The 24,778-nt window shown below is 31.3% G+C and overlaps 1 protein-coding gene across 2 annotated transcripts; it reads right to left on the bottom strand.

Annotated features, from left to right (window-relative positions):
- Positions 1-23,273, bottom strand: LOC119838118 (neuropeptide CCHamide-1). 2 transcript variants are annotated; one of them, XM_038363946.1, is made up of 8 exons: positions 23,202-23,273; positions 16,311-16,426; positions 10,963-11,040; positions 7,284-7,319; positions 3,567-3,655; positions 2,696-2,784; positions 1,609-1,714; positions 1-230 (listed from the first exon to the last, which is right to left on the bottom strand). In XM_038363946.1, the coding sequence occupies exons 2-8, from the start codon at positions 16,408-16,410 to the stop codon at positions 207-209; spliced, it is 522 nt and encodes a 173-aa protein (XP_038219874.1). In that variant the 5' UTR covers positions 16,411-16,426; positions 23,202-23,273; the 3' UTR covers positions 1-206. The 2 variants fall into 2 exon arrangements, with proteins under 2 accessions (XP_038219874.1, XP_038219883.1); XM_038363955.1 differs by lacking the exon at positions 10,963-11,040.
- Between the last annotated feature and the right edge of the window lie 1,505 nt (positions 23,274-24,778).

The raw sequence follows: 24,778 nt of genomic DNA, 5'->3' as shown, positions 1-24,778 counted from the left end.
TTTCACCACAAGATCAACAGATTTATAAAGTTCAAAATTCTAAGAGATTTGAAGTATATATGTTGTATGTAAATATTATTTATTCAGAAATCTTAGACTATATGATACAAACGGTCAATTGTAACCCAGCCCTACAACTGACGGTATTTGATAGGAGTATTCGTATAAATAAAGATGTTAATCTCTTTAGTCGATTTTATAGCAGCTTAGTGGTCTTGTGAGGCAACCCGCTGAAACAAATATATTATTCATTAGCCTCTAATGCCAATATAAAGATATAAGTTTGTAACTATGTATCTTGCGAATGTATGAACTTATTTTGTTTGTAAAGTCCGTGTGTTTTAAGCTATGATTCATGAAAATTAGTTAAATGGCCGTCGTAGGGGGGCAGATAAGTTAATCCTCGGTTCACTCAGTATGGGTATCGAAATGGCTAGTACAATATAGAATGAAAAATTTCAAATACAAGATGGCTGCCAGCACAAAATGGGATAAGAGATTTATAAGATTAGTAAATGTCAAAAAATTGAGTTAATGACAGCTTGATGTGTGTCCAAGAGTTGTAAAATAATGTTTAGATTATCAAAATGGTGAATAATGTTTAAAACACACTTGTTCTTTCTTACACAGAGTATACGTAAGATAATTTCAATTATTCATTTTATCCTGGTGATTCTTAAAATCTTTATCAAATACTAGCTGCGCCCCGCGGTTTTATCAAATACTAGCTTTCGCCCCGCGGATAAAAAGGTGCCTATATGTTATTCCAGTTGTCCAGCTGGCAGCGTACCAAATTTCATTGCAATCGGTTCTGTAGTTTTTGCGTGAAAGAGCAACAAACACTCTCACATCCTTACAAACTTACGCATTTATAATATTAGTAGGATTAGTAGGAAGATAGGATTTGACAATTACAAAAGGTTATAAATATTTAATCGAAATGGAATATTTACAGTACCTACACGTTGTGATTATAATAAATGACCTTTTGAAGGTGCTCTGTTCTGTAAATAAGAAAATTGAGCGTTGCAATACGTGCAATATATACGTGGGCCGGATCACATGGGACTACGCCCTCAATACAAGAACTTGAAGATACGACATACTGTCATACTCGAACAGTATCTTATTACTCAATTCGATGAAGATTTATGAAATTATAGACTGTCCGGCGAAGTTCTCTCATATAACTAGCTGTTGCCCGCAGCTTCGCCCACGGTCTTAATAAAGCTTCATGCTACAGACACTCATCCCGTATTTCCCATTGAGGGTACAATTTATCAAAATTCTTTCTTAGCGGATACCTACGTCATAACATCTATCTGCATGTCAAATTTTAACCCGATCCGTCCAGTGGTTTAGGCTGAGCTAAATCACTAATTCAGTAAGTCAGTCACCTTTGAGCTATACATCTATACTACAATTATAAAGCTGAAGAGTTTGTTTGTTTGTTTGAATGCGCTAATCTCAAGAACTACTGTTCCGTTTTAAAAAAGACTCTTTCAGTTTTAGATAGCCCATTTATTGAGGAAGGCTTCAGGCTATATATGAACCACGGGCGAAGCCGGGGCGGGCCGCTAGTATTTAGATAAGAAGTATGGAACATACCATTATTTGCCACAGTTTTATTTTCGTGAGTAAGTCGTCGTCCAACATGGGTTTGGCCTCTGGTAACTTTGATGCTGCATCCAGTGGTAGATCTTCGCTGTCTTTTCTGAAAATAGTGAAGTGAATTTACGATTAGCTCTCCTCGAAAATAGGTCATAAATTTTAATCCCGAGTGGTTATCTTCTAAAGAATATCGCCTGGATAGCAGTTGGTATATTTACGATGTTATGGTTACTAAGGATTAGATAAAATGCCCAAGAAACGTGTCCAAGAATTAAGATCGCCTATGATTGCTTCTAAACAACATAATTGTTAAACTTTGAAAATTTTTTTGAAACTTCGGGGTTTGTTTCAAAAGTTCTTTAATCATTGGTTATGTCTATATGTACCAGTGTTTAAGACTATAAATATATTTTGAACCAAAGTCGAGGTGGACCGCTAGGTTTTGATAGATATTTAAATCTATAATCTTATATATAAAATTCTCGTGTCACAATGTTAGTCTCTATACTCCTCCGAAACCGCTTGACCGATTCCTCTGAAATTTGGTAAGCATATTGGGTAGGTCTGAGAATCGGCTAACATCTATTTTTCATACCACTAAACGATAAGAGTAAGGCAGAACAGCGTTTGCCGGGTGCAGCTAGTCATTATATAAAGATCAACTGGAGTTTGCTAGAAACTGTTGGACCGATTGCAATAGTTTCACCCTCTACATACCACGGACAGTTTCATGCATACGACGGGCGAAGCCGGGGCGGATCGCCAGTATTAAATATTAAAATGTTATTATAAACTATACAATAATACACATAATTATCAATGAAATCTTATAACTATGTTAAAAGATTTATTTTAAATTATCCTCCAAAATTTATATGAAGCAGTTATTGAAGAATTATGCAAGTTTCATTGTTTTTAAATTTTCTAATTTCATTTTATATTACGGTTACCTTCATATTTGAATATCGAAAAAATCGTTAAAATGCACATTGCTCTTTTTATTGAATAATTGTCTTTGGTTTCAGCGCCATCTGTTGCGTACATGTGTAACTAGAACAAAACTAACTGAGAAAGGAAAACTTACAAAGGGTTGTTCGCCGACGAGTCGTCTATATCCACCCGGAAGATGTCATCTGCGTCATTGTGTTTTACTTCGAAATTGTTGCCGTTTTGCTGCAAAATGTTGTTCTAATGTTTATAAAGATGTCGGTATAACAAAATTTTATTAAAATATGTTGTCATTTGGTGATTTCGCAATTAATTTTTACTAGCTGTGACCCGCGGTTGAAACCGCGTAAGTCCGTATCCCGTAGGAATATCGGTATAAAAAGTGCCTATGTGTTATTTCAGTTGTCCAGCTATCTACGAAGCAAAATAGTATTATTATTCACCAATAGATGTCAGGAAAAATAAAACACGAATAAAACACGAATATGACATTTTCTAAAAAAAATTCCTAGCTAGATCGATTTATCGCCCCCGAAACCCCCTATATACTAAATTTCATGAAAATCGTTGGAGCCGATTCCGAGATTCCAATTATATATATATATATATATATATACAAGAATTGCTCGTTTAAAGGTATAAGATACTTTGCAGTTCAACATATAAAATGAATTTTTGCTTTAGGCAAATTGTCGAATAATATTAAGCTTATTTTCCAAACAAGTGTTTGATCAAATAAGATTATAGAGAGAATAGAGATCACTTCTAAGTGATAAGGCCGCCAAACAAATTCTTCACTTTATTATAATCATTATTGTTATTATTTTTAAGTATACTTCTATGTACAATCTTGTCGAAGAGTTAAATTAATATATTATTGTAAACAATAGTTTAATTTCATCAATGTAAAATTGACAACAGTAAAACAGTAACAATACGTGTTTTAATTGCATACACTATGTTTAATTATACACACATACACACACACACACACACACATTACTTACCATCTCATTGTTAGCCATACGTCGTAACATTCTTGTAATGAACCAATCAGGGGCTGATGCGGGCGGCTTCCCAGATCGCTTGCCGTGTGCTGAAAATTGAAGTATTTAATTTATTTTCTATTCGGAATTATTTGAAATTTTACATCAGCAAACATAACGTTTTTTCATCACAATGTCTTTATTAATAATTAAACTTATAGATCAAATAATTACTGAGTTTAATTTTAAATTTTTTCGCGTTAATTTTTATCTCGGTTTATAAATAACATGCATATTCCAAAAAACTTTAAATATGTTGTTTATTCAATACATTTATTACGCGGTACGAAACAATGTTAACTTAATTGGTATTTATTATGTTCTATGGAACAAAATTACTTTACGTTAAAGCCATTCATTTCCGCAATTACGTACATTGAAATGTTAAAAAAAATAATCCCTATAGGCCATTTATGACGAGTTCATCAAAGGCATTAAATAAATTGTTATTATTTATTCAGCATTCACGCGCGTTTATTGGCTTCACCTGTATGTTTGTGTGGAGGAATGGGTTATCCTTTAGACTTGATTATGATCCTTTTTCAACGGACATAATTGATGCTTTGTCTTACTTATCAAGGATCGGTGTCAATACATTAATTTAATAAGATTATCTTGATTGGTGTCGGCAGGACTCAATAAGTTCCTTCCTCTATATAAGAACTAGCAAGAGACATTGATTGTTTTTATTGCATACTAATGTGTTTTGTTTTTTTTTTTAATATGTTCCAGTGAAACAATGTACAAAGGAGTTAAGATTGTTTCAAAACTTCTTCGTAGTTCCAATTCTATATTCAGTTAACTCAATAAGTCTATTTCATGTTTAAAAAGCAATTTACCTGATTTGTACGTAATCTTTGGATTAGCGGGTGTTATATTTAATTCATTAGTCATATTTAATATTCATACGTTACACATTTTGGCGGGAAAACGTTTAGACGTGTTTAGAATAATTTGGCATGATGAGATTAAAATGTCCGCTGTGATTAAGAATTAATTAAATGACAGGTTGTAGGTCTTTTATATATAAATTATCTTGCTCTGCTCGCCTGGTCAAAGAACCGCAGCAAAAATTAGCCTATATCACTCTCTATTCGCTTATCTCTAGAGACGAAACTCACATCATAAGATCGCGTTGTTGTGATGTGAAAATAAAAGGACAAACAATTATAGAAACAAAAAACAAGTGAACACAATTTCACTTCTATACTTTTATTTTATAACTGAAGAGTTTGTTTGTTTGTTTGAACGCGCTAATCTCAGGAACTTGTGGTTCGATTTGAAAAATTCTTTCAGAGTTAGATAGCCCATTTATTGAGGAAGGCTATAGACTATATATGTACCACGGGCGAAGCCGGGGCGGACCGCTAAGTATATGGTCTAAATAGGTTTCAGTATTTATTTTGGAAGTTTATTATTTAAAAATTGGACATAGTAATTAATTGATATTTTGTAATTTGTTTGTTTAAATCTAAGTTTATCGCACGTAACTTCAATTATAGGGATGTAAACACAATTCAATTCACTATTGACTGAATTTCTTCGAAATCGATTCAGTCGTTTTGCAGTACAGCCGCAATGAACAGTTACCATTTGCGTGTACGAATCTTATTGTTAATTTATCATTTGTTTTCTAAATATAACATAAATATATAAAATAAACTTACGAATTCTACTTTTAACAAAAAGTAGTGGTTTTTAATTCGTCTAATATCAGCTATGATTACAAGAAAATTATGTTATCCATGAAATTTCAAAAATGAAAATACGTTCGACGTTTAGAAATACGAATGAATCTTAACAATAGCCAATGAGGAATCTTCGCATGATTTGAAAACGTACCAATAGTAATTAGGCTCGATTGAGATCGAACTTTTTTAGCTTTAATTTTGCGAGATATTCGGATTCAGAAATATCAGAATTGAATGATAAAAGTAGCACAATATTACGCATTAGTGTGATTGACATTAATCTATCGAATCGATGTTTTACTATGATTCATGTTCAGTTTGTTGTATTAATCTATTTATAGCGATAATAAGCAAAATTTATATGTGGGAGTCGAGCAGGCTTTGGTATATTTTGGGGCAGCTCGCAGCGGGGAATAACACACACCCCTATAAAAGACCTGTAGTTCCATGTTTATTTTATTATTTTATTTTATTAACTCATTATTGCTCTTGAAACATCATAAAAACCTTAATATATATACATTACAAACAAATGGCGGTCTTATCGCTATATAGCGATTTCTTCCAGACAACCAGACGTACAGAGAGAAATTAGATAGAGGAGAGGAGTAGGGCAGAGCATAAATATAACACGAAAGATAAAATATACATATATAGTACTATGAATAATGTCTATTATACATATTATAAACAATTAGATATATAAAAATAAATATGTTTCTGAATCGCACAAGCGATTTTTTTTTAGAAATTCCACATTTCTTCCTCCACAGACCGGCGTGAAATAGCAGCATGATAATGCTACTGTGTTTCATACGGTAAGAGGAGGAGATGGTAACCCGTATCGTTTTCCGAACCTTTCCCAGTCCATCCTTTTATCCTTATTACCTCCTTATATATTTCCCATCCTTATCCTTATATATTTACATATCCCTTTTCCGTGGGTAGCATTCGCATAGGCACTACATCTGCGAATATTGAGACTAGAGATCGCTTACCATCAGACGAACCACCAGCTCAGTTCCTTGCTATTACATATAAAAATACATCTCGCTTTTTAGCTGAAATAATATTATTTGCGAATCCAGGTAGAAATTGCTTTTAAATTAACAAACATACACCTAATCTATAGCTTTGAGTTATTCGATTGCATTCTTACATATGGGAAAATGCAGTTGCCATTGTCATGTCGATTTATGAGCTATTTATCAAAGTAATCGTCGATGTAATCTATTGTAGGCAATAAACTTAATGCCTTAATCGGCAATGATAAAAATTGTTGTGTATTTTGTGTCAACACTGTCTTCTGATAAGCTGCCCATTTTCTATTTCTGCGCAGGTAGCGTCGAAAATAATAAATATCCATTTTAAAATGAAAATTTAACGGACTACAAATTGTTAGAACTAGACTAAATTTAAATGTGTCTCCATGGGAGGCACCAAAAGGAATAAAAAAGAATCATCAAAATCGGTTCACCCCGTGTAAAGTTATGAAGGAATGATGTAACAAACACAAAAAACAGTCAAATTGGTAACATCCTCTTATTTTCTAGTCAGTTGATAAAATACTAACACGTATACTAAATTATAAATTATAGCTAAAATTATATTAATGGCAATTTATTGCAAAAATTGGATTTGAAAATAGATACACATCGAAATAAAAAAAGAAAACGTAATTGTATTTCATGCATTTAATTTTTAGTTTTATAGCACTCAAATGCTTTATAAATGAGAAATTTTGAAAGAATAGAAAAAAAATTGATCACGAGGCGGAATTCGAACCCGCGTCTTTTTGCCAAACCGTAGCAACGCCTAGCCTCTCGGTCACCCGTGACCCCGCCACAGTAATGATTACATTTCATGCAGATTAATTAAACAATAATTATTGTTATATCAATTTATTCTAAATATTATATAAAAGCATTTATTCTAAATATTATATAAATGCAGTTAATAACATCTATAAAGCATTAACTTAACTCACCTCCCCAGCAAGAATGGCCGTAGCTTAAGCAGGAACCTGAAATAAGAAGATCGTAGTATATAGACAGCTGTTTTAAATAATATTAGCTTACAATGTACTCATGTTTATAGGTGTCAAGAAAGTTAATATAATAGTATCTACCTTATTTTTAATTAGATTAGATTTGTATAATACATAAATATACATAGAACATAAGTTTCGTTGAAGGCGCTCAAATATAAAAGATATGATGTTATGAATTTTTTATTACAATCACCTGTATAATAGCAATAAGCTAGATTAAGGTATGAAGGTTGTATTTTTATTTTTTATACTTGATATGTCTTTGGGTTGTTAACCGACTGATGTGTTTCTTTTTGTGTTTGAGAGGTAATTGTTTTTATTTGGTCTTACTTTTAACTGGTGTACCTCGCTCACAGGAACGTCGGTAAGTTTTTTATATAAAGTTAAATTAAACAAACTTCCACCAATTAATTCACACCTAGTCCAATTATCTACAGTCATTCGAAAGTCATTATTGTACATTTCAGCGTTTATTTTTATTTACAGATTCAATCGTCAAACAAATATGACGCACAGCTAGTTCACAATATTATTAGGTTATTAGTCAAGCCACTAGGCAGGGCACTCCACTGCATTAGCTCATAAAACGCATCACATGCATTATAGGAATGGCTTCTATCCCTTATCTAATAAGCGAAGACATTAACCTATCACTTTGACGTAACTTTGTGTGCCACGTCTCGTGTGTGATCGATATGTTTTGATGAAAACAAGACAACTGTAGCTAAAAGCTGAGAAGTAATAACAGTGTGTTATTTATGATAAGTAGTTTTAATTTCTCTATATTTACACATTCCTACTAAAATTACAAATGCGAAAGTTTGTAAGGATGTATGTGTGTTTGTTGCTCTTTCACGCGTTCACTACTGAACCGATTGCAATGAAATTTGGTACGTAGACAGCTGGATAAGTGGAATAATATATAGGCAACTTTTTATCCCGATATTCCTACGGGATACGGACCTACGCGGGTGACCCGCGGGGTGCAGCTAGTGTGTTATATTTGTGTAATTGTTGGCACACCATGATTGCCGTGGCATATTAGCACTAAAGTACCAAGATGTACACAAAAATTCTGGTATTTAGAGCTTATAGGTATCAAGCACTATCTAATACAGGTGCTCTCAAGACATCTGTTCGAATTGCGCATGATATTTCTATGATACACAAAAAGTACAGGAAAATTTAGATATTCAAGAAAATTTATCTGCTTCTTAATCAATAATCATTTTTTTACCATTTGTTTTTGCACATTTTGTGGGAATTTTATGCAGTTCAAAATGCCTAGGGCATAATGTTATCAAACCTTGTCGTTAAACTATGAGTAAAATGAAAAAAGCTGGACTCAATTAAATTATTGTGTAGTCACCGATCCTTGATAAGTCAAAATAAGAATTCAATCTGTCCGTTGTGGTTCAAAATTGAGTCTTAAGGAATCGGTTCCTTACAAACATACAGATGAAAATAATGATAAAAAAGTGCAAGGAAAAAATTAAGACGATTGTCAATGTAACCTTTGATTATAAAAATAGTTCATATTAAGTGTAATAATTGTTACAAACGATTAAAAAAAAACATAATTTTCATTTACTTGTGAACTTTAATTTTCAGCACTGTCATTGGATATCCGTGAAAGGTGTAGTTAATTAGTCAGTTTCAAAGGAGTAAAGATTATAGCACTTATTATTATCAATGTTTGTAACAAAAACATGGAAAATTACTGGACCGCTGTTCATAAAAAAGTGGGCTGATTTGATTTTAAATGTTAAGGAACCTAAAACATCTTCTGGAGTGTAGTTAAGGTGCCAAAAATGGCTTTAACATCTACGTCCCTTTACACTTTAAAAGCGCGAACATGCATCCTAACTCTAGACATTCTAGAATAAACAAGAATAGTTCTTAAATTAATTCAACTTTGAACGAAATAAATAGATTTAATATTCATACATTTTATTCTGTTTCTACGCTTATGGACTTGTAATGTTTTTGCATAATACGATGAAAGAATTGCATTGAACAAAGCTTTACCCGCTTGGGAAATTTTATTTTCTTCGCATTATGAGTTATTTATTGGTAACAAACAACCGATGAAGTGGGATGAATATGTTATATGTGATAAGTTGAAGAATATCAATTGTATTATATACAATACCAGGTGTTGTTAAATTTAATAATTTGTAACTTTTCGTATTTAAGACATATTAATTTATTTTTTTAGTGAAAACTTATGAAATATTACTTTTATAAAATAAGAAATACAACTTACACATATATAAATACAGTAAATTTGTAACCGAATTCTTATAGGAAATATATTGCATTTTTATGCTGATATAAATATTAAAAGAAGCGTCAAGTCATCCGCGAAACGATAAAATAAAATAACTCAATCATCCGATAAAACGGATAACAAAAGAACTGTGCCAGTGCTTATTAGATTTCAAATAATACAACGCAATTAGAAAACTAAATTGGGTGTTATAATTCTCTATGGTAATCAAATGGTTCAGAATTTATAATCAGCTGCATGATAGGTTTTGGTTGCCCGAAAATACTCATTTACGTTTATTTCATAACATTATAATTTCATATAATAATTAAGTTTTATCTGATGAAATATTTAGAAATTGGAAATAATATTTATATATTATTCTGTTTCTTAAATATAAAGATTTTGTGTTTTACTTAAACATGCACCAGAATCTTATTATATACATAAATATACAAAATATATCGTATGCTTAATCGTAATCGTAGGCTTAATAACAAAATATCTATCTAAATTATGGTCTTATAAAACTGTACTTATATTAGTTACAGTCCAACTAATAATTCTATAAGAGATTTCATGTGTATTTAAAAGTTATATTTTGATAAATTATATTAGAACGTACCACTCAATAAAATATGCAATAATGTGACAAACCATCAAATAAATATTTAAAAAAGGCATTTAAATACATTGTGTAATTTACTACAAAGTTTAACTAGAAACTAGCCTTGGCAGTGCACTTCGAATAATTCAATTTTAAGGGCTTTATTAAATTTTCCCAGAATCATTCACAGCAAGGCTAGCTGGTTCCGTGAAAATATTACAATACTTTATAATATGCAAACGCATGCATATTTATAATTGCCCGACCGATGGTTGAAATGATTATACCCTGTGTACAAGCTTGAAAAACTACAAGCGTAGTGTAATGAATAATAGAGGTAGCAATTCGTTTGTTTCACCCTCTATTCAAACTATAGTGCAATGCGTTAACTACACTGTGCTCGAGACACGAGGCTCCGGGAGGAATAGCTACAAGGGTACAGACATACACGAATATAAAACAAATGAACAGAGAAACAAAAAACATACAACATTACTTACCATTGAAAGTTACGGGGTTTGAAGTGGAATAGCATATCGCACGTCTACAATGATTTCAACAATGCTATGAAAGAAAACCAAGAATAAATAGCAGAATAAGGTGAGCTAAGACAAAGATTATTGTTATAAGAAGATTAATGAGTCAAGACAGTCAAAGTACATGAGAATGAAGTCATGAACCATGAGCTACGTCAAGAAACATTGGTACATGAGCCAAGTGTAACAGCACAGTTTTCATACCTCCGCGTTGGCTGCGCCATCCATTGATTTTCTGAATAAGATGGGACGACTTGCTACCCCTATTATTAATTCTTTGTTCTGTGAACCAAAACATAATATAATTATACACGTATATATATACCTATATTGCACTATACGAGAGATCTTATCTTATAAAATAAGCCATTTTTAGTCGTTTGTTGTAAACATATTATCGTAAACTTCATAGTCATTGATGTAATATTTTCAGCGTATCATGTAAATGCATACGCTGAAGTAAATAGTTTCATACATATTCTCAGTTTTAATTGTCGATAATATAACTTAATGATCGCAATATTATTTCGAAAAATCAAATTTTCGCATGTCATTTTTATTCTTTCGAACGAGGCAATCCAAGTGATACCTCTGCCAGCTTACAAATGTTTTCGGACATTTAAAAGCTTTAGAAGAATAAACAATTAAACATCTCTAAACACATAAGTAAAAACACATTTTTCATGTTTATAATAATTAATATCAATGTTGACTTTATTACGATAAACATGCAATCTTGACCGGTACTCAATAGGGCAGGGGCAGAATCAGGCCGGAGGCCGGAGGACCGGAGTGGTATTATTCTAAACGAAGCTATCAGAATACCAAATTGAGCAAAATCAGTTTCAAAGTTTTATCGTTGTAACAATAAACATTTTATAATCCTCACAATTAACATCCACTTTCGTGTATATAATTTAAATGTTCCATCTTCAAGTAATAGTTTTGTAAGTAACTCAACTCCACTTGTCCGATTATCTCCCAACAATATTAGAACTTCTCTCCGCGGTGAAATAACAAATATCGTTACGAGACGTCAAGCGGTTTAACGTCTCTTTAAACGTTTATTGAGTGGAAAGTTGAATTGTCTTATTTAAAAGCCGATTACTTCAGAAATGTGGACATATTGTTGGAAATAACTTCGAGTATTATGGAATGTCATTGCGCTGAGGATTTTTAAACGTTTTTTAAGTTATTAAACAGGTTTATTGTAACAGTTTCGAAGGAGGAATGGCGTTTTTAAATTCTGTAATATTATTGTTCAATTATTTTTAAGACGCTTGACGTGATAGACGCGTGACAAGATACTTATAGTAGGCAAAAGACTAGACTTTCGCTCGTCGCTGAGGAGTGGCGAGTTATCGGTCTTTCATTTGATACATTTTGGGGACGCCATCCCCATTCTTCAATTAGTATTGTAGCGTTCAGATTCTAGGGGCTATTTGGTTAACGTTCCATGTACCCGCACCAAGCGATTCATCTCAACATACTTTATTTAGAACCGCTAGGGACTCGAACTTGCTTCCTGAATCTGCGTTCGACGCATATTAGGGGTCGCATTTGGGGGCGCAATCTGGGGGTCTTCAAGACAGGAATGCATGGGTGCCTTCTAAAGATGCGGGCTCCATCTTAGCCCATCATTGTATCCCAGTAAGCGAGATCCTGGTCAAGCGCTTACCTAATGTTCGAAATTTCAAATATAAAACATATTTTCTTTTATTCGTAACTGTTATATTTCATACTTAATAAAACAATTTTCTGTACACTGTGTAAACGACACTTTATAATATTAAAAAGAAAAAATGTTAGGTCATATACGCAAATCCCTCTGTGTGTAATGAACCCATTACGCTACACGTTCGTGTAGACCTACCTCAACCCACGTTTTGAAATATTTGTGGAAATGGCAATTACGATGAAGTTCGCGATTCCTTTTTTTGAATTATTTGTTTTCGTGGAATCGCATTGACAGGCCGTAGAATTCTCGGAGCTGGTGCATTTCTATGAATTGTTTTATTGTGTTGGGTTTATTTTAATTTAATTTCTGCATACGCTTGTCGATATCAAATAATCTTTGATAAATTATCGTTGTTGTGTTAAGAACAAAGTTAGAAAAATCTCGGATCTGGATTCCGGGGAAACGCTAGTTAATAATACTATAAATTAGTATTTTCTTGTGTTTGATTTTACGCGAGTATTATACGTAATACGTAATATCAATCAATTTATAGTATTTAGAAAAAAAAAAAAACTTTTTAACGGATTTTAAACGCGATTTATGCACTTACTGCACACAGTCACACAGTCTCCCCGTGACCACGCTCGCTGTAAAGTGTTCGAAACGTCGGGTTAATAGTATAATGAATAAATCGCGTTTAAAATCCGTTAAAAAGGTTTTTTTTTATTTTCTAAATACTATAAATTGATTGATATTACGTATGACATATAAATTTGAACTATTTATAATTTTTTAAACTGGAACATAATTTTTGAGTTTCCTATTTTATTTATTGTGCTTAGGAAATAAATCTATGTGCATTCGTTTTACTTTCTTTCTAATAATAATGCAGCTACACATGAACAGTACGAGTACCCAACTACAACAAAATTATGATTAAAAGATAATCCCAGAGTGAGATTGTTAAGCTGTTAAATTAATTACAGCACGATACATATTTGTTCACTCGTAAAGCGGTGAGGGCCAATCATATTAACGTTTAACGGCGACATAAAATATGGACTCAAATATTAGCCAGCATTAAACCGCGCGATTTAGCTGAATGAAATTGCGTGGTACCTGGATAAAAAATAGCCTATGTGCTCAGCCAGGCTATCATTTAAGTCTGTATTAAATATTGATTCTTTAAAGTTTTCACGTTTATTTTTGTAGGAGATTGTAGTTGTTGAAATTCCCGCTTAAATCATTCTTTATAACCATTAGTCGAACCACCGATAACATAATACTATACTGACAGACTGGCGAAGTTTTTAAAAATGAAAATTATAACAAACGAAGTCAGTATTTTGACAATTTATTGTATTGTTGTTATTAAATAGATAGAATAAACGCAGCAAATAAATAATCCAATATAATATAGTCAATATAAGAATGCGAAAATAACTGTCTGTGTCTCCAACTGTCTGTTTTTCTCTACTTAACGCTTGAATCTCTGGATCGATTGGGATGAAATTTGCTACAGAGATTGTATGAGATCTGAGAAAAGACATAGTCATCTTCCCTGGAACTATGTGCGAGAACTTTCGTGTTTTCTAATCTTAGTAAGGGCAGAAGACTTCTTTTTTCTCTTTTTCGTAAATAAGAACACACACAGGCATTTTTCATTTTTTCATTTTCAAATAATAAAATTCAATAACCACCACGAAAATTCAGATTTTATGTCGTGATTCAAAACGCTTTTACTACCGCAGCAGACTAGTTCACTGGTTTTAGCTGAGTGAACTATCGTGAACGATTCTCTTTGTATTCGTCGTATTACTTAAATAAAATGCATGTTATAGTTTTCAAGAGAGTCAATAAATTAATTTTCACGTAATAATTATTATAAAATGGCTGATACTTTTTACAATAGTTATTGTAGCATTAATAGGCTTAATTATATTTTGTAAAGTCATATAGTTCGAGAAATTAATTATGCTTTTAGATGTCTATGAAGTCTATTTATAGCGATAGTACGGTTTTTAAGTAATAATGAATTGAATTATAAAATAAAACTAAGAATTCACCTAATATCTTATAGTTAAAGACTAGAAATAAAACTAAATTAAGTCTACACGTGTTAGTTATTGAAAAACTAATAAAGCAATTTCTGATAATTGATTCAATCTTTCAAAGGAAATCATAGACCGTCAAAGAAGTTACAAAGTTCTTCCTAAATCGAGTGTTCCCTTGTCAAAACAATATAACTTGTGATAAGTTAATAATTGTTTACATGTAGTACGTGATTTTTTTACACGACGTTCCCAAAGCGACAGATAATATAAATTTTTAGTGATTAGTTTTTTTTTTTTAGATTTGAAGTTAACGCTACAGATTACGTCAAATGGCAGTTAGTGTGACGAATTGACGGATTTATAAATTAATTAATTAGTTCATTGATTGCTAACTCACTATTTGCATCCATACAAAAAAACAAATGCAAACACTTAACACGATAACGCGTAAATAGTTGGCCTTATCGCTAAGATAGCGATCTCTTCCAGACAATTAAAAATTACAGTTTTTTAATTTTTCATGTTATTACAACCTTAATTTCAAGTTTGGTATTTGATTTTATTAAAAGTGGGTCTATAAAAAATTTGTAGTATGGCTATTAAAAAAAATAATAAAATGATATTCTCCAGAATGGACAGAACCAGACTTAGCATGAAAAACATATTTAAATCGAAGAAAATAGAGCATTGTAAGAGAGCATGATAAAAAATTATGTATGTTAAATAAAATAAATATCAGGATACTGAGAATTTTGTGTATATTCGAACTATGACATGAAACGTGCCATATTTATGATATGTCCAAAAAGGTTATAAGGCAAATCGAAAAGATTATTATTGTATCAAATAGAGCAGATTAACAATAGAAACATATAATTAGAACATTATGAAATTGGATTTCAGAATTGTAAAGATCATCTAATGGACATTATTCGTGATTAAAACGGATTATGATATAAGTTTCATAGAAACGTCCGATATTTGACTCCAGTTTATCGCATAATTTTGCGTAAGCAATATTTTTCTATATTCGAGCGGGCAAATCTTTATAAAATCTAATTTTTGACCATTGAAAAATAAAATGTACTTCTATCATAATCTTCGTAATGAAAAGCGTATGCATTACACTACCAAATTAATATAATCTTTAGTTTTCAAAAAGATGCGAATTGTCGATAATTAATCCTTATTTCTGTTCTGTTTCGTTATGAGGGGATAATATACCTATAGAACTTTAATTAATTATTAAGTAATTTTTATTAATTATTAAGTAATTTTTATTACATGATATTTCTTTTAGATAAAGAGTGAAAACCTCTAAAAATTAACATAAAAAGGCGAACGAACTACGTTCTATTTCGTTTTGTTTCTGGCCGCGTTTTATGTCATTCGGATTCATTTAAGAAACACGATAACTTCGTGCGTATTTCTTAGTTTTTCTCAAAAAAATATGTAAATTTGTGGTTACTCAACAACTACTTCGTATATAGATATGATCATTACAGTTCTGTTACCGGCTTAAGAAAATAGTGCTATTTGCAGTAAATTAACATTATAAGAACTATTTTCACCGAATTTTTAAAAGAGTTATTAACTTTGCTACGTATCATTTTTGTGTGCAGCAAAAGAAAAAAAAATATTTGTGCAATTAAATAAGGAGTCAATCTTATCCATACGTAATTAATTATGGTACAAAATACAGCCAATACAATTCAACGTCAATTTATCGATCTTTTTGCAATGATGCACGCACAAAAAAAAAACAACACAAACATTATCTGTTCTTTATGTTTATTTCGCGCCAAAAATCCAAGACATACCTGTTGCGCCCTCAGTCAGACAAACAATCAGTAGAATGATTAATAAGGCTGTGGCCGACGCGCTGGGGAGGCATGACTTGGCGGACTTCTGTTTCTGCATTGTTGCTTTGTTTTATCTGTAACAAATAAAAAAAACCTTGAACCGATGTTTTATAATATAAACTTATGGCGAAGATTCGTTCACAATTAGATATGTGTGTGTGTGTGCTTTGGCTAAATATATTTTTAAAACTATGTTATGAGGATTCACTAGTGCTTCTAGAAGTACTCTAATTGAATAAATAAATATATGAGTTTGAGTAAGTTGTATAGGGGTTTGGCTTGTCAATAGAATATTATTTTAAAACAAGACTAAAGTATCAAATATATAAGAACTCCTCTTAGTAGAGAAACACGTTAAAGATTCGTATATTGTTTGTGCATATTTATATAAGGAAACAAGCCGTGTGTACGGGACTATATAAACGGCCATTTAACTGCTTTCTCATAATATAACAGATTTGGTTTGCCCCATTGGCGCATGACAAACTGCATATAAAAATTTAAAGTAAATTATACCATTACATCGAATTTAATAAACGCCACAAATACAACAGATTCTACAAATGGTTTTGTTTACAATTCAAATTATTGTTAAGACAAAATATTACGGTCCAAGTAAGTACAATTATAAAGTAAACAATCTTCAATAAATACTGAATAAACAGTCTTTGATTTTATAAGCAGATTGTTTTGAATAAAAATAACAATAAGCTTGGGTTTGGACCGCTACTAAAATCATAAACTAGTAATTTTGAGATGTTATGTCAATTTGATATTAATATTATAGCCAATTGCTATTAGGAATTATGTATATGACTTCTTTTGTTTTTTGTGAACCTAAAAATAATAAAAATTGAGTGCAAAGCAGACAAGATTCATTCTATTTTCTTTATAACTTTTATATTTTATCATTCATTATCCAGGAAAAAAAAACATTTAATGATACGATTTTATGATTTTTTTGTAAGCTGAGCTGTCAGCTAATAATGAGATATATTTTTCATCTTCTATGATGAAAACATAAAATAAATCCTATTTTTTGGCACTGGTTACGATTCCTTCAATTCCATGTACATTTCGCGGTCAAATAATTATTTGTTAGTAGAAAATTATCAAAAGCATTTTTTCCGACATCTTGTTGGTTTCCAGACGCATAAAGGTTTTAATCGCATCCCATCTCGGATTCGCAATGACTGCTGTATCTCCGTGTTAAGTCATGAGCGGTTTCGATTTTATCCTACTCCCTACTAATATTATAAACCCGAAAGTTTGTAAGTATGGATGTATGTATGTATGAATGTATGTTTGTTAGTCTAACAAATATACATACATATAGAGATCTGGACAACTGGCAATTTTTTATCCCGTTATTCCAACGGGATACAAGGATACGCGGGTGAAACCGCGGCGCGCAACTCGTATATTATAAACGTGATAGTTTGTAAGTATGGATGGATGTATGGATGTTTGTTACTCTTTCAAGCGAAAACAGTTTATCGTATATGTATGAAATTTATTACAGAGATAGTTTATAGTCTGGATTGGACAAAGGCTAATTGTTACCCTGGTACCACGCGAGTGATGCCGCGGGTTGCAGCTAGTGTTCTATAATTCGAAAGTACATTTTACCAACGCTATTACCCATGTCGTACACGATCCATATATCGTTAAGAGTATATAGTAAATGGACTGAGTAAATGGACTTTTTAACAAAAAAAAAAAATCAATTCGAACCAGTAATTCCTGAGATTAGCGCGTAAATAACACAGGTAAATAATATATACTGAAACTAAACTCTTTGGTTCAGAAATTTATTAAAATTGTAATATACCCACCTATTAAAATTTTTTCTATAAGATTGCAATTATCATATAAGTAACCATTGAAAATTAAAGTAAAATTAGTTTAAAATTATTTTTGTACTCTTTGTATTCAATTTCCTGCAAATGTTTGCAACGTTTTGAGAACAAAAATAAATTAAATCGCCTTCAAAATCTCAAGTAGGTTCAAAAGTGAAATATAAGTTGATACTACTATAAAACCTTATACTTAGTATATTCTGTTCGGATTTTACATAGTATCAAAAGTAGTACTTACAAAACTTCTTACTACCTACTTGGTTTGGCTACCGACCAAACCATTTATCAAGTCCAATCACCTTTTTATACCAACCACGAATAAAAACACAGACAATATTTTAAACAAATTCTCGGACCCAAAATGACAGCTCATATTTTAAACAAAGTCGCTTACAACTCGGGCTGCAGCACGCACAAAGAAATATAACATTTATTCAGACAAAGCATTCGCATGTCTTCTCTGACAGTCTATTTTGCTCATGAAAGAATCGTCGCGTGTTTTTCTGCATTTCTATAAACGCCAGTTCAAATAAATGGCACAAAATAAAGGATTAAATGCTTATTTGAGCGGGGAATATGTCGTGCGTAGTTTGCACTTCGAAAGGTTGAACAAAATATGCGATGTGTGTTTGTTTTACGAGCACGCTTTTATAACCTAAATTCGTCTAAATAATAGAAATACTACTAAATTTTAATAATGTTTTGTAGTATGTAATGTACGCAATTGGAAAAAAATTATCAAATATGACTTTAAAACATATCAAAGTAATTTTTCCATAGCTCTGTTAATAAAACATCAACACTAACATAAGAACGACTAGCTATCTGCCCGAGAGGCGAGAATACCATGTTTCACTGCAATAAAAATCGCCTATGTCACTTTCTAGCCTTAACTATCTCTAGACACAAAATTCGTAACACTATCATTAAACCGCTGCGATGCGACGTGACAAACAAACAAATTTTCGCATTTATAATATTAAGACGACTTTATATGCATGAAGAAACAAAAGATCGGCATAGTGGTTAACGCGTGAGCTTAGAACTGAGGGGCCCTGATTTCGATGCTCGGTGAGGACTCATAAATAAAATAGTCTCACTCTGGCAGGACACAGAAAGCCGATCACCTACTTGTACGTAAGGTAATCGATCAGAAAAACAGACTATATCATCTGCCCCATACCTCACTAGGGTACACGGGACTTCACATTAATTCTTAATTAATAAATAGGTTTGAAAGTGCGTTTTGACGAACGAAAATTGTGTAAATGTAACTCAGAGTATTTCCTAATTTTTCACTCAAAAAATACTGAAAAAGAATTGAATAGAATTTGGAATAATAGATAAATATGTAAATCAAACGTGCAGGTGGAAATTTTTGGCTCTGAAAAGTACTTTAAATACTGGAGATACCGAGTTTAGTGAATGGAAACATTTCTATATTTTTAAAAAGAAACTGCATTTAAAGATTTCCGAAAGTTCACCTGCTACATCCGAAAATTGAATTAGCAAATCTTATATATAAAATTCTCGTGTCACAATGTTAGTCTCTATACTCCTCCAAAACGGCTTGACCGATTCCTCTGAAATTTGGTAAGCATATTGGGTAGGTCTGAGAATCGGTTAACATCTATTTTTCATACCACTAAACGATAAGAGTAAGGCAGAACAGCGTTTGCCGGGTGCAGCTAGTATCTATATATAAACTAAATTTTGAGCATGTGTATGCTATAAAACCAAAAATTTTACATAAATTCTAATGGATTCATCTATTATAATTCTTAATATTATTTTACTGCCTGTTTGTAAAGTTTAAATATGTTTTTAATACGAGATTTAAAAAAGGAAATTAAAGAAAAAGCAATGTCTTCAGAAAAGATGCATAAAGCGGCTTATGTCTCATTAAGATTAGTTATTTTCCTTTCGTAATTCCTGAAACTCCTACATAGCATGTGCACTATCTGAATTAATTTTAAGGTGCCTACTTCTAAATATTTTGTTTTCTTATTTGCTTTAACCGGGATGTAATTCTATCGTTAAATAAATAAAACAGTTGGCGCTCGCTGTAAAGTGTTCGAAACGTCGGGTTAATAATATAATGAATAAATCGCGTTTAAAATCTGTTAAAAAGTTTTTAATTTCTAAAGCAGTTAAGTCATGTTTGAATTTTATTATGTAAATTCGGAACAATTAAAAATATTAACTTATTATGGGGGGAGATATGCAATTTTTTTACATTTACGTATTTTTATTTTCATTCATCCTCCTCAATTAATATCAGATTTATGATCCCATGGGTAACATAAAAAATCGTATGCAATCACATTGGAGAAATTTTGCAACTGGCGTTGAATAATTATGAAATATTGTCATCACCAAGAGTTCCCTTGTTTATGTGAATTACTGTTAATATTTATGAAAGGATGATGCTGCAGGCAAACGCTGTTCTGCCTTACTCATTTTATTTAGGGGGATGAAAAATAGATGTTGGCCGATTCTCATAGATACCGGATAAGCACAAAAAATTTCATCAAAATCGGTCAAGCCGTTTCGGAGGAGTATGGGAACGAAAATTGTGACACGAGAATTTTATATATTGGACATTAAATGGCAAACTTTTTTTTCGATCGACTTCCAGAAAAGAGAGGTAGAATGCTGTTAGAATTGCATAGTTTTTGGATATGTTATTCTCTAGCAACTTTGAAACGTGTGCATTTCATAAGTGTATGTTTGTATGTATATTCGTCTCCGAATACCTAATAAACTATAAGTGGGTTTGATATGTTTTTTGTTTTTAGTTGTGTTGGGCACGCTGTAAGATAGGGCTATGCAAGTTTCATACAAAATCGGTTCAAAGATGTTTAAAGATATAGCATTCACAAAAAAATAGCTTCGCAACTACTTTTACTAATTATTCTGTGTTGCAACTGCTACCACGCTTTTCACGTCGTTTCAAATGATAGAATCGTTACAGTGAGTTTCATTTTGTAAATTATTTAAATAATAAAGAGCGTACCCCAAATATTGACAAATTTCTATTTAAATGATATCTTCACTTTTCTAAATTATATAAGCTTTGATAAGGAAGTGTTTTGGGACATACAAATTTCTTGATACATTATACCGGGATGTAAATAGCAGAAAATAATGACATAATTACAGTTTTGTCTTGTTCTAGAATAGTTCAGTTGTAACTCAATTTATTAAGGAGGATACAAGCAAAAAGAAACGTATAATCATAGGAAAGCGCTGTTTTGGCATGTTTAGGGTGTGATTTGGGTCTGTTAATTTTAAAGCAAGTTTATACGCACAAATAGGTTCAATCAACAAGTTTTCAATTTATAAAGAACCTTACCCTTCTTACGGACTGTCATGGTACCTTTTAATTTTAAATTTATAGTTATGTCTCCTCAAAACTTTTAGTTCTGTGCGTCATTAGTTTTGCGATCGTAGGATAAGGCTATTTTAATCGTTCGAACCATTTTCTAGTTTTTTCATGACTAATGTAAGTAAATAATTAAAACTCAATCATTTTTTTTAATTCATAATATGGTATTGATTTATCGTATCAACTGTTTAATCTTGTTTGTTGATTATACATTGTTTAATATTAATTTATTTCTAAATAGTATATATCCGGTGAAATAAGCTAAAAAGTTTTTACTAACTCATATTTTTTTACTATCCAATTGTTTAAAATATTTCCATTATCAGGGTGAATGATATGAAAATGTATTTGAAGTTATTTGTACTCTTTTACGAGAACGGATATTTTTATGTATGAAGTTAGAAAATAGATATACCGAATATGTAATAAAGAACAATGAATAATAAATTTTATCTCTCTTTATAGTGAATGGGGTTCATTAAAATATATTTCTTACTAGGGTCATCGACCATGATTATTGTCTTATTAATATTATCATAAGTCACTTATTATACGTTATATTATAAATGCGAATTTTCTCAGGACAAATGTATGTATGTATGCTCTTTCACGCGAAAACCACTTAATGGATTTTGATAATACTTGGCAGTCATGTAGCTTATAAACCATAATAATACATGAGCTACAGAAATAGTTGCTTTTGCCTGCAGGTGAAGACGCATACAGTAAGTAAGGGATATGTTGCATTTATAAATGAAATTTATTATCATTACCATTGTATTCTTTTCTTTCTTCTTTCTTCATTGTCTTTTCATATACCGATTCCAATTAATTAATAAATCTTCGTTGTATTCTAATAGAATAAATGTTTCTTTCTAATATAATATTGGAGACTTAGTAATATCGCAATTATTTTGTCACTTTGTTTTATCGACAATAATTCAACATCTCCCAATTCACTATTTTAAGTTATCTGTTTCCTGTTATATTTTGAAAGGATTAAAAAAATGTTAATCTTTTAAACTATTTTTTTAAGGGAAGTGCTACTTTATTTAGCCGTATTATTTAATTAATTTGATCATTTTGTAATTGTAATTTTCAGAATTTATTAAAATAATTTATTAAGAGTTTTTATTTACTTGACTGTATATATTCTATCTTTTTCTATAGATCAAATTGTGTTTGAACATAACTGAAAATAAATGAGCCAACAAACCATTTATTATAATTTTTAAATATTACTCAAATAAAGCATTTGTAAGATTATCTATTTAAATGTTACTATTAATTTAGTTTTACGAAATCGATGAAAACTTTTTACGAGCTTGTAAAGTTTGATATAATTTAACAAATTGAATTTATGTAGTCATGATTTTGTTGCTAGTTAATTAATTTTAATTTATTGTTGTATTTGAATACATTTAAATGAGGTTTATATTTAAAATGTCAACAATTCTACAAAACAAACTTTTCAACAAAGATTGGAAATAATTTTGTAGAAAGTGTCCCGAAAAACAAAACGTATAAATAACTACGATATTAGACATTATATTTTCATTATATTTTGTTATATATACGTAATATAAATAAAATAACACGTACACACTCACGATTTTCCACCGGCAGCTCTGGGCGCGACGCACAGGTGTCTAGGCCGATCGGGCCAACTCTCCCGCTTATATACTCAACTTACCTACGTACTTAACTTTTCATATTTATCCCCTCTTTGTTAATTGACTATTTTTTGTTTCATTACTCTTTTAATAGTTTAAATACTATGTATGTAGATTGATTATTGGTGTGGAATTAAATTAAAAGGCAACAGTATTCCTATTTAGCTTTTTTATTTCGGAGTTCTGTTTTGTCGTTTTGAAATTAAGAATTTGTACTTTTGGAATATCGAAATACAGTGAAAATATGAAAAATTAAAATTATGTCTATTTCCACACTAAGCGATCAACCGGACTGAAAAATATAGTGAATTTTATAAAGCCCTGAGAATTTATTACGTTATTATCATTGCTTCTTATCACATAATTGTTAAACCTGTATACGGTCCACGTCATCAACTAATCCACCAGGAGCGGGGAATGAAAGTATCAAACTGTTTTTATTAACCTCATAAAATATCTGCGACATGTATTAATTATTTTAAACATGTTACCAACAAGTGAGCCTCTGTAGCTTAAGTAAGGATATATTATAAGTGTTATATTATATTAAGGAATTAATGTTATATAAAGGGCATATAGTTTTTCATTTAACGCCAATGCAATAAAAAAATTTATGTCATTCGAAAAATATATGGGTTTTAAAGTTAATGATTATTCAGTAATGTCATATAGTTTTAAAACCTCAAAAAAATTACGCCTTTTGCGTACGTAGACTTAATAAAGATATGCTTAGTATTACCAACAGGAAACATTTGTGTTTCTATGTATATTTGTAATGATTTCACACAAAACTACACACACTAGGAAGCTGCATCTTCACTGAATAAAATAGGATATGTTATATGTACCGGGGCGGTCCAATATTATTATAATTATCATGTTATACAGCTGCAATGATTCTGTAAATGTCAATTATTTTTATTTAAATATAAAAAATATTGAAAAAAACATGTTTTCAGTTCTATGTAAGATAACGAATTTATTTATTTAAAATCAATATTGATATTTAATATATAGTGTATAATGACGAAAATAAACTAATGGACTAGGAACGATGAGGAAAAATAATTAAGCCTCTGTCACCCCACTCGCCCTACGAATCACAATATTATTCCCATACTAAATATGTCGCTTTTAATTTCTGTGGGGGGATTGTACCCGGTACGTTGGCCCAATTCGTACCAAAGCGTGCTCGACTACATCCCACTAATATTATTAATGCGAAAGTTTGTAAGGTTATGTGTGTGTGTTTGTTACTCTTTCAGGCAAAAACTACAGAACTAAAGTAAGCTGGACAACTGGAATAACATATAGGCTTTTTATTACAATATTTCTTCGGGATACGGACTTACGCGGGTGAAACCGCGGGGCGCAGCTAGTTGCATAATATCCAGAATATCATGAAAACAAAATGGGTTTTGAAGTTTAACGCCACACCAATCTTATGAATATCATCACACTAGCAACAAACATATCGTAATATTATATATCAGGTACATCTATAAG

This window comes from Zerene cesonia, chromosome 3 (genome assembly GCF_012273895.1).
Source record: "Zerene cesonia ecotype Mississippi chromosome 3, Zerene_cesonia_1.1, whole genome shotgun sequence".
In the NCBI taxonomy this organism is placed as follows: Eukaryota; Metazoa; Arthropoda; class Insecta; order Lepidoptera; family Pieridae; genus Zerene; species Zerene cesonia.
This window is presented reverse-complemented; position numbering and strand designations above follow the sequence as displayed.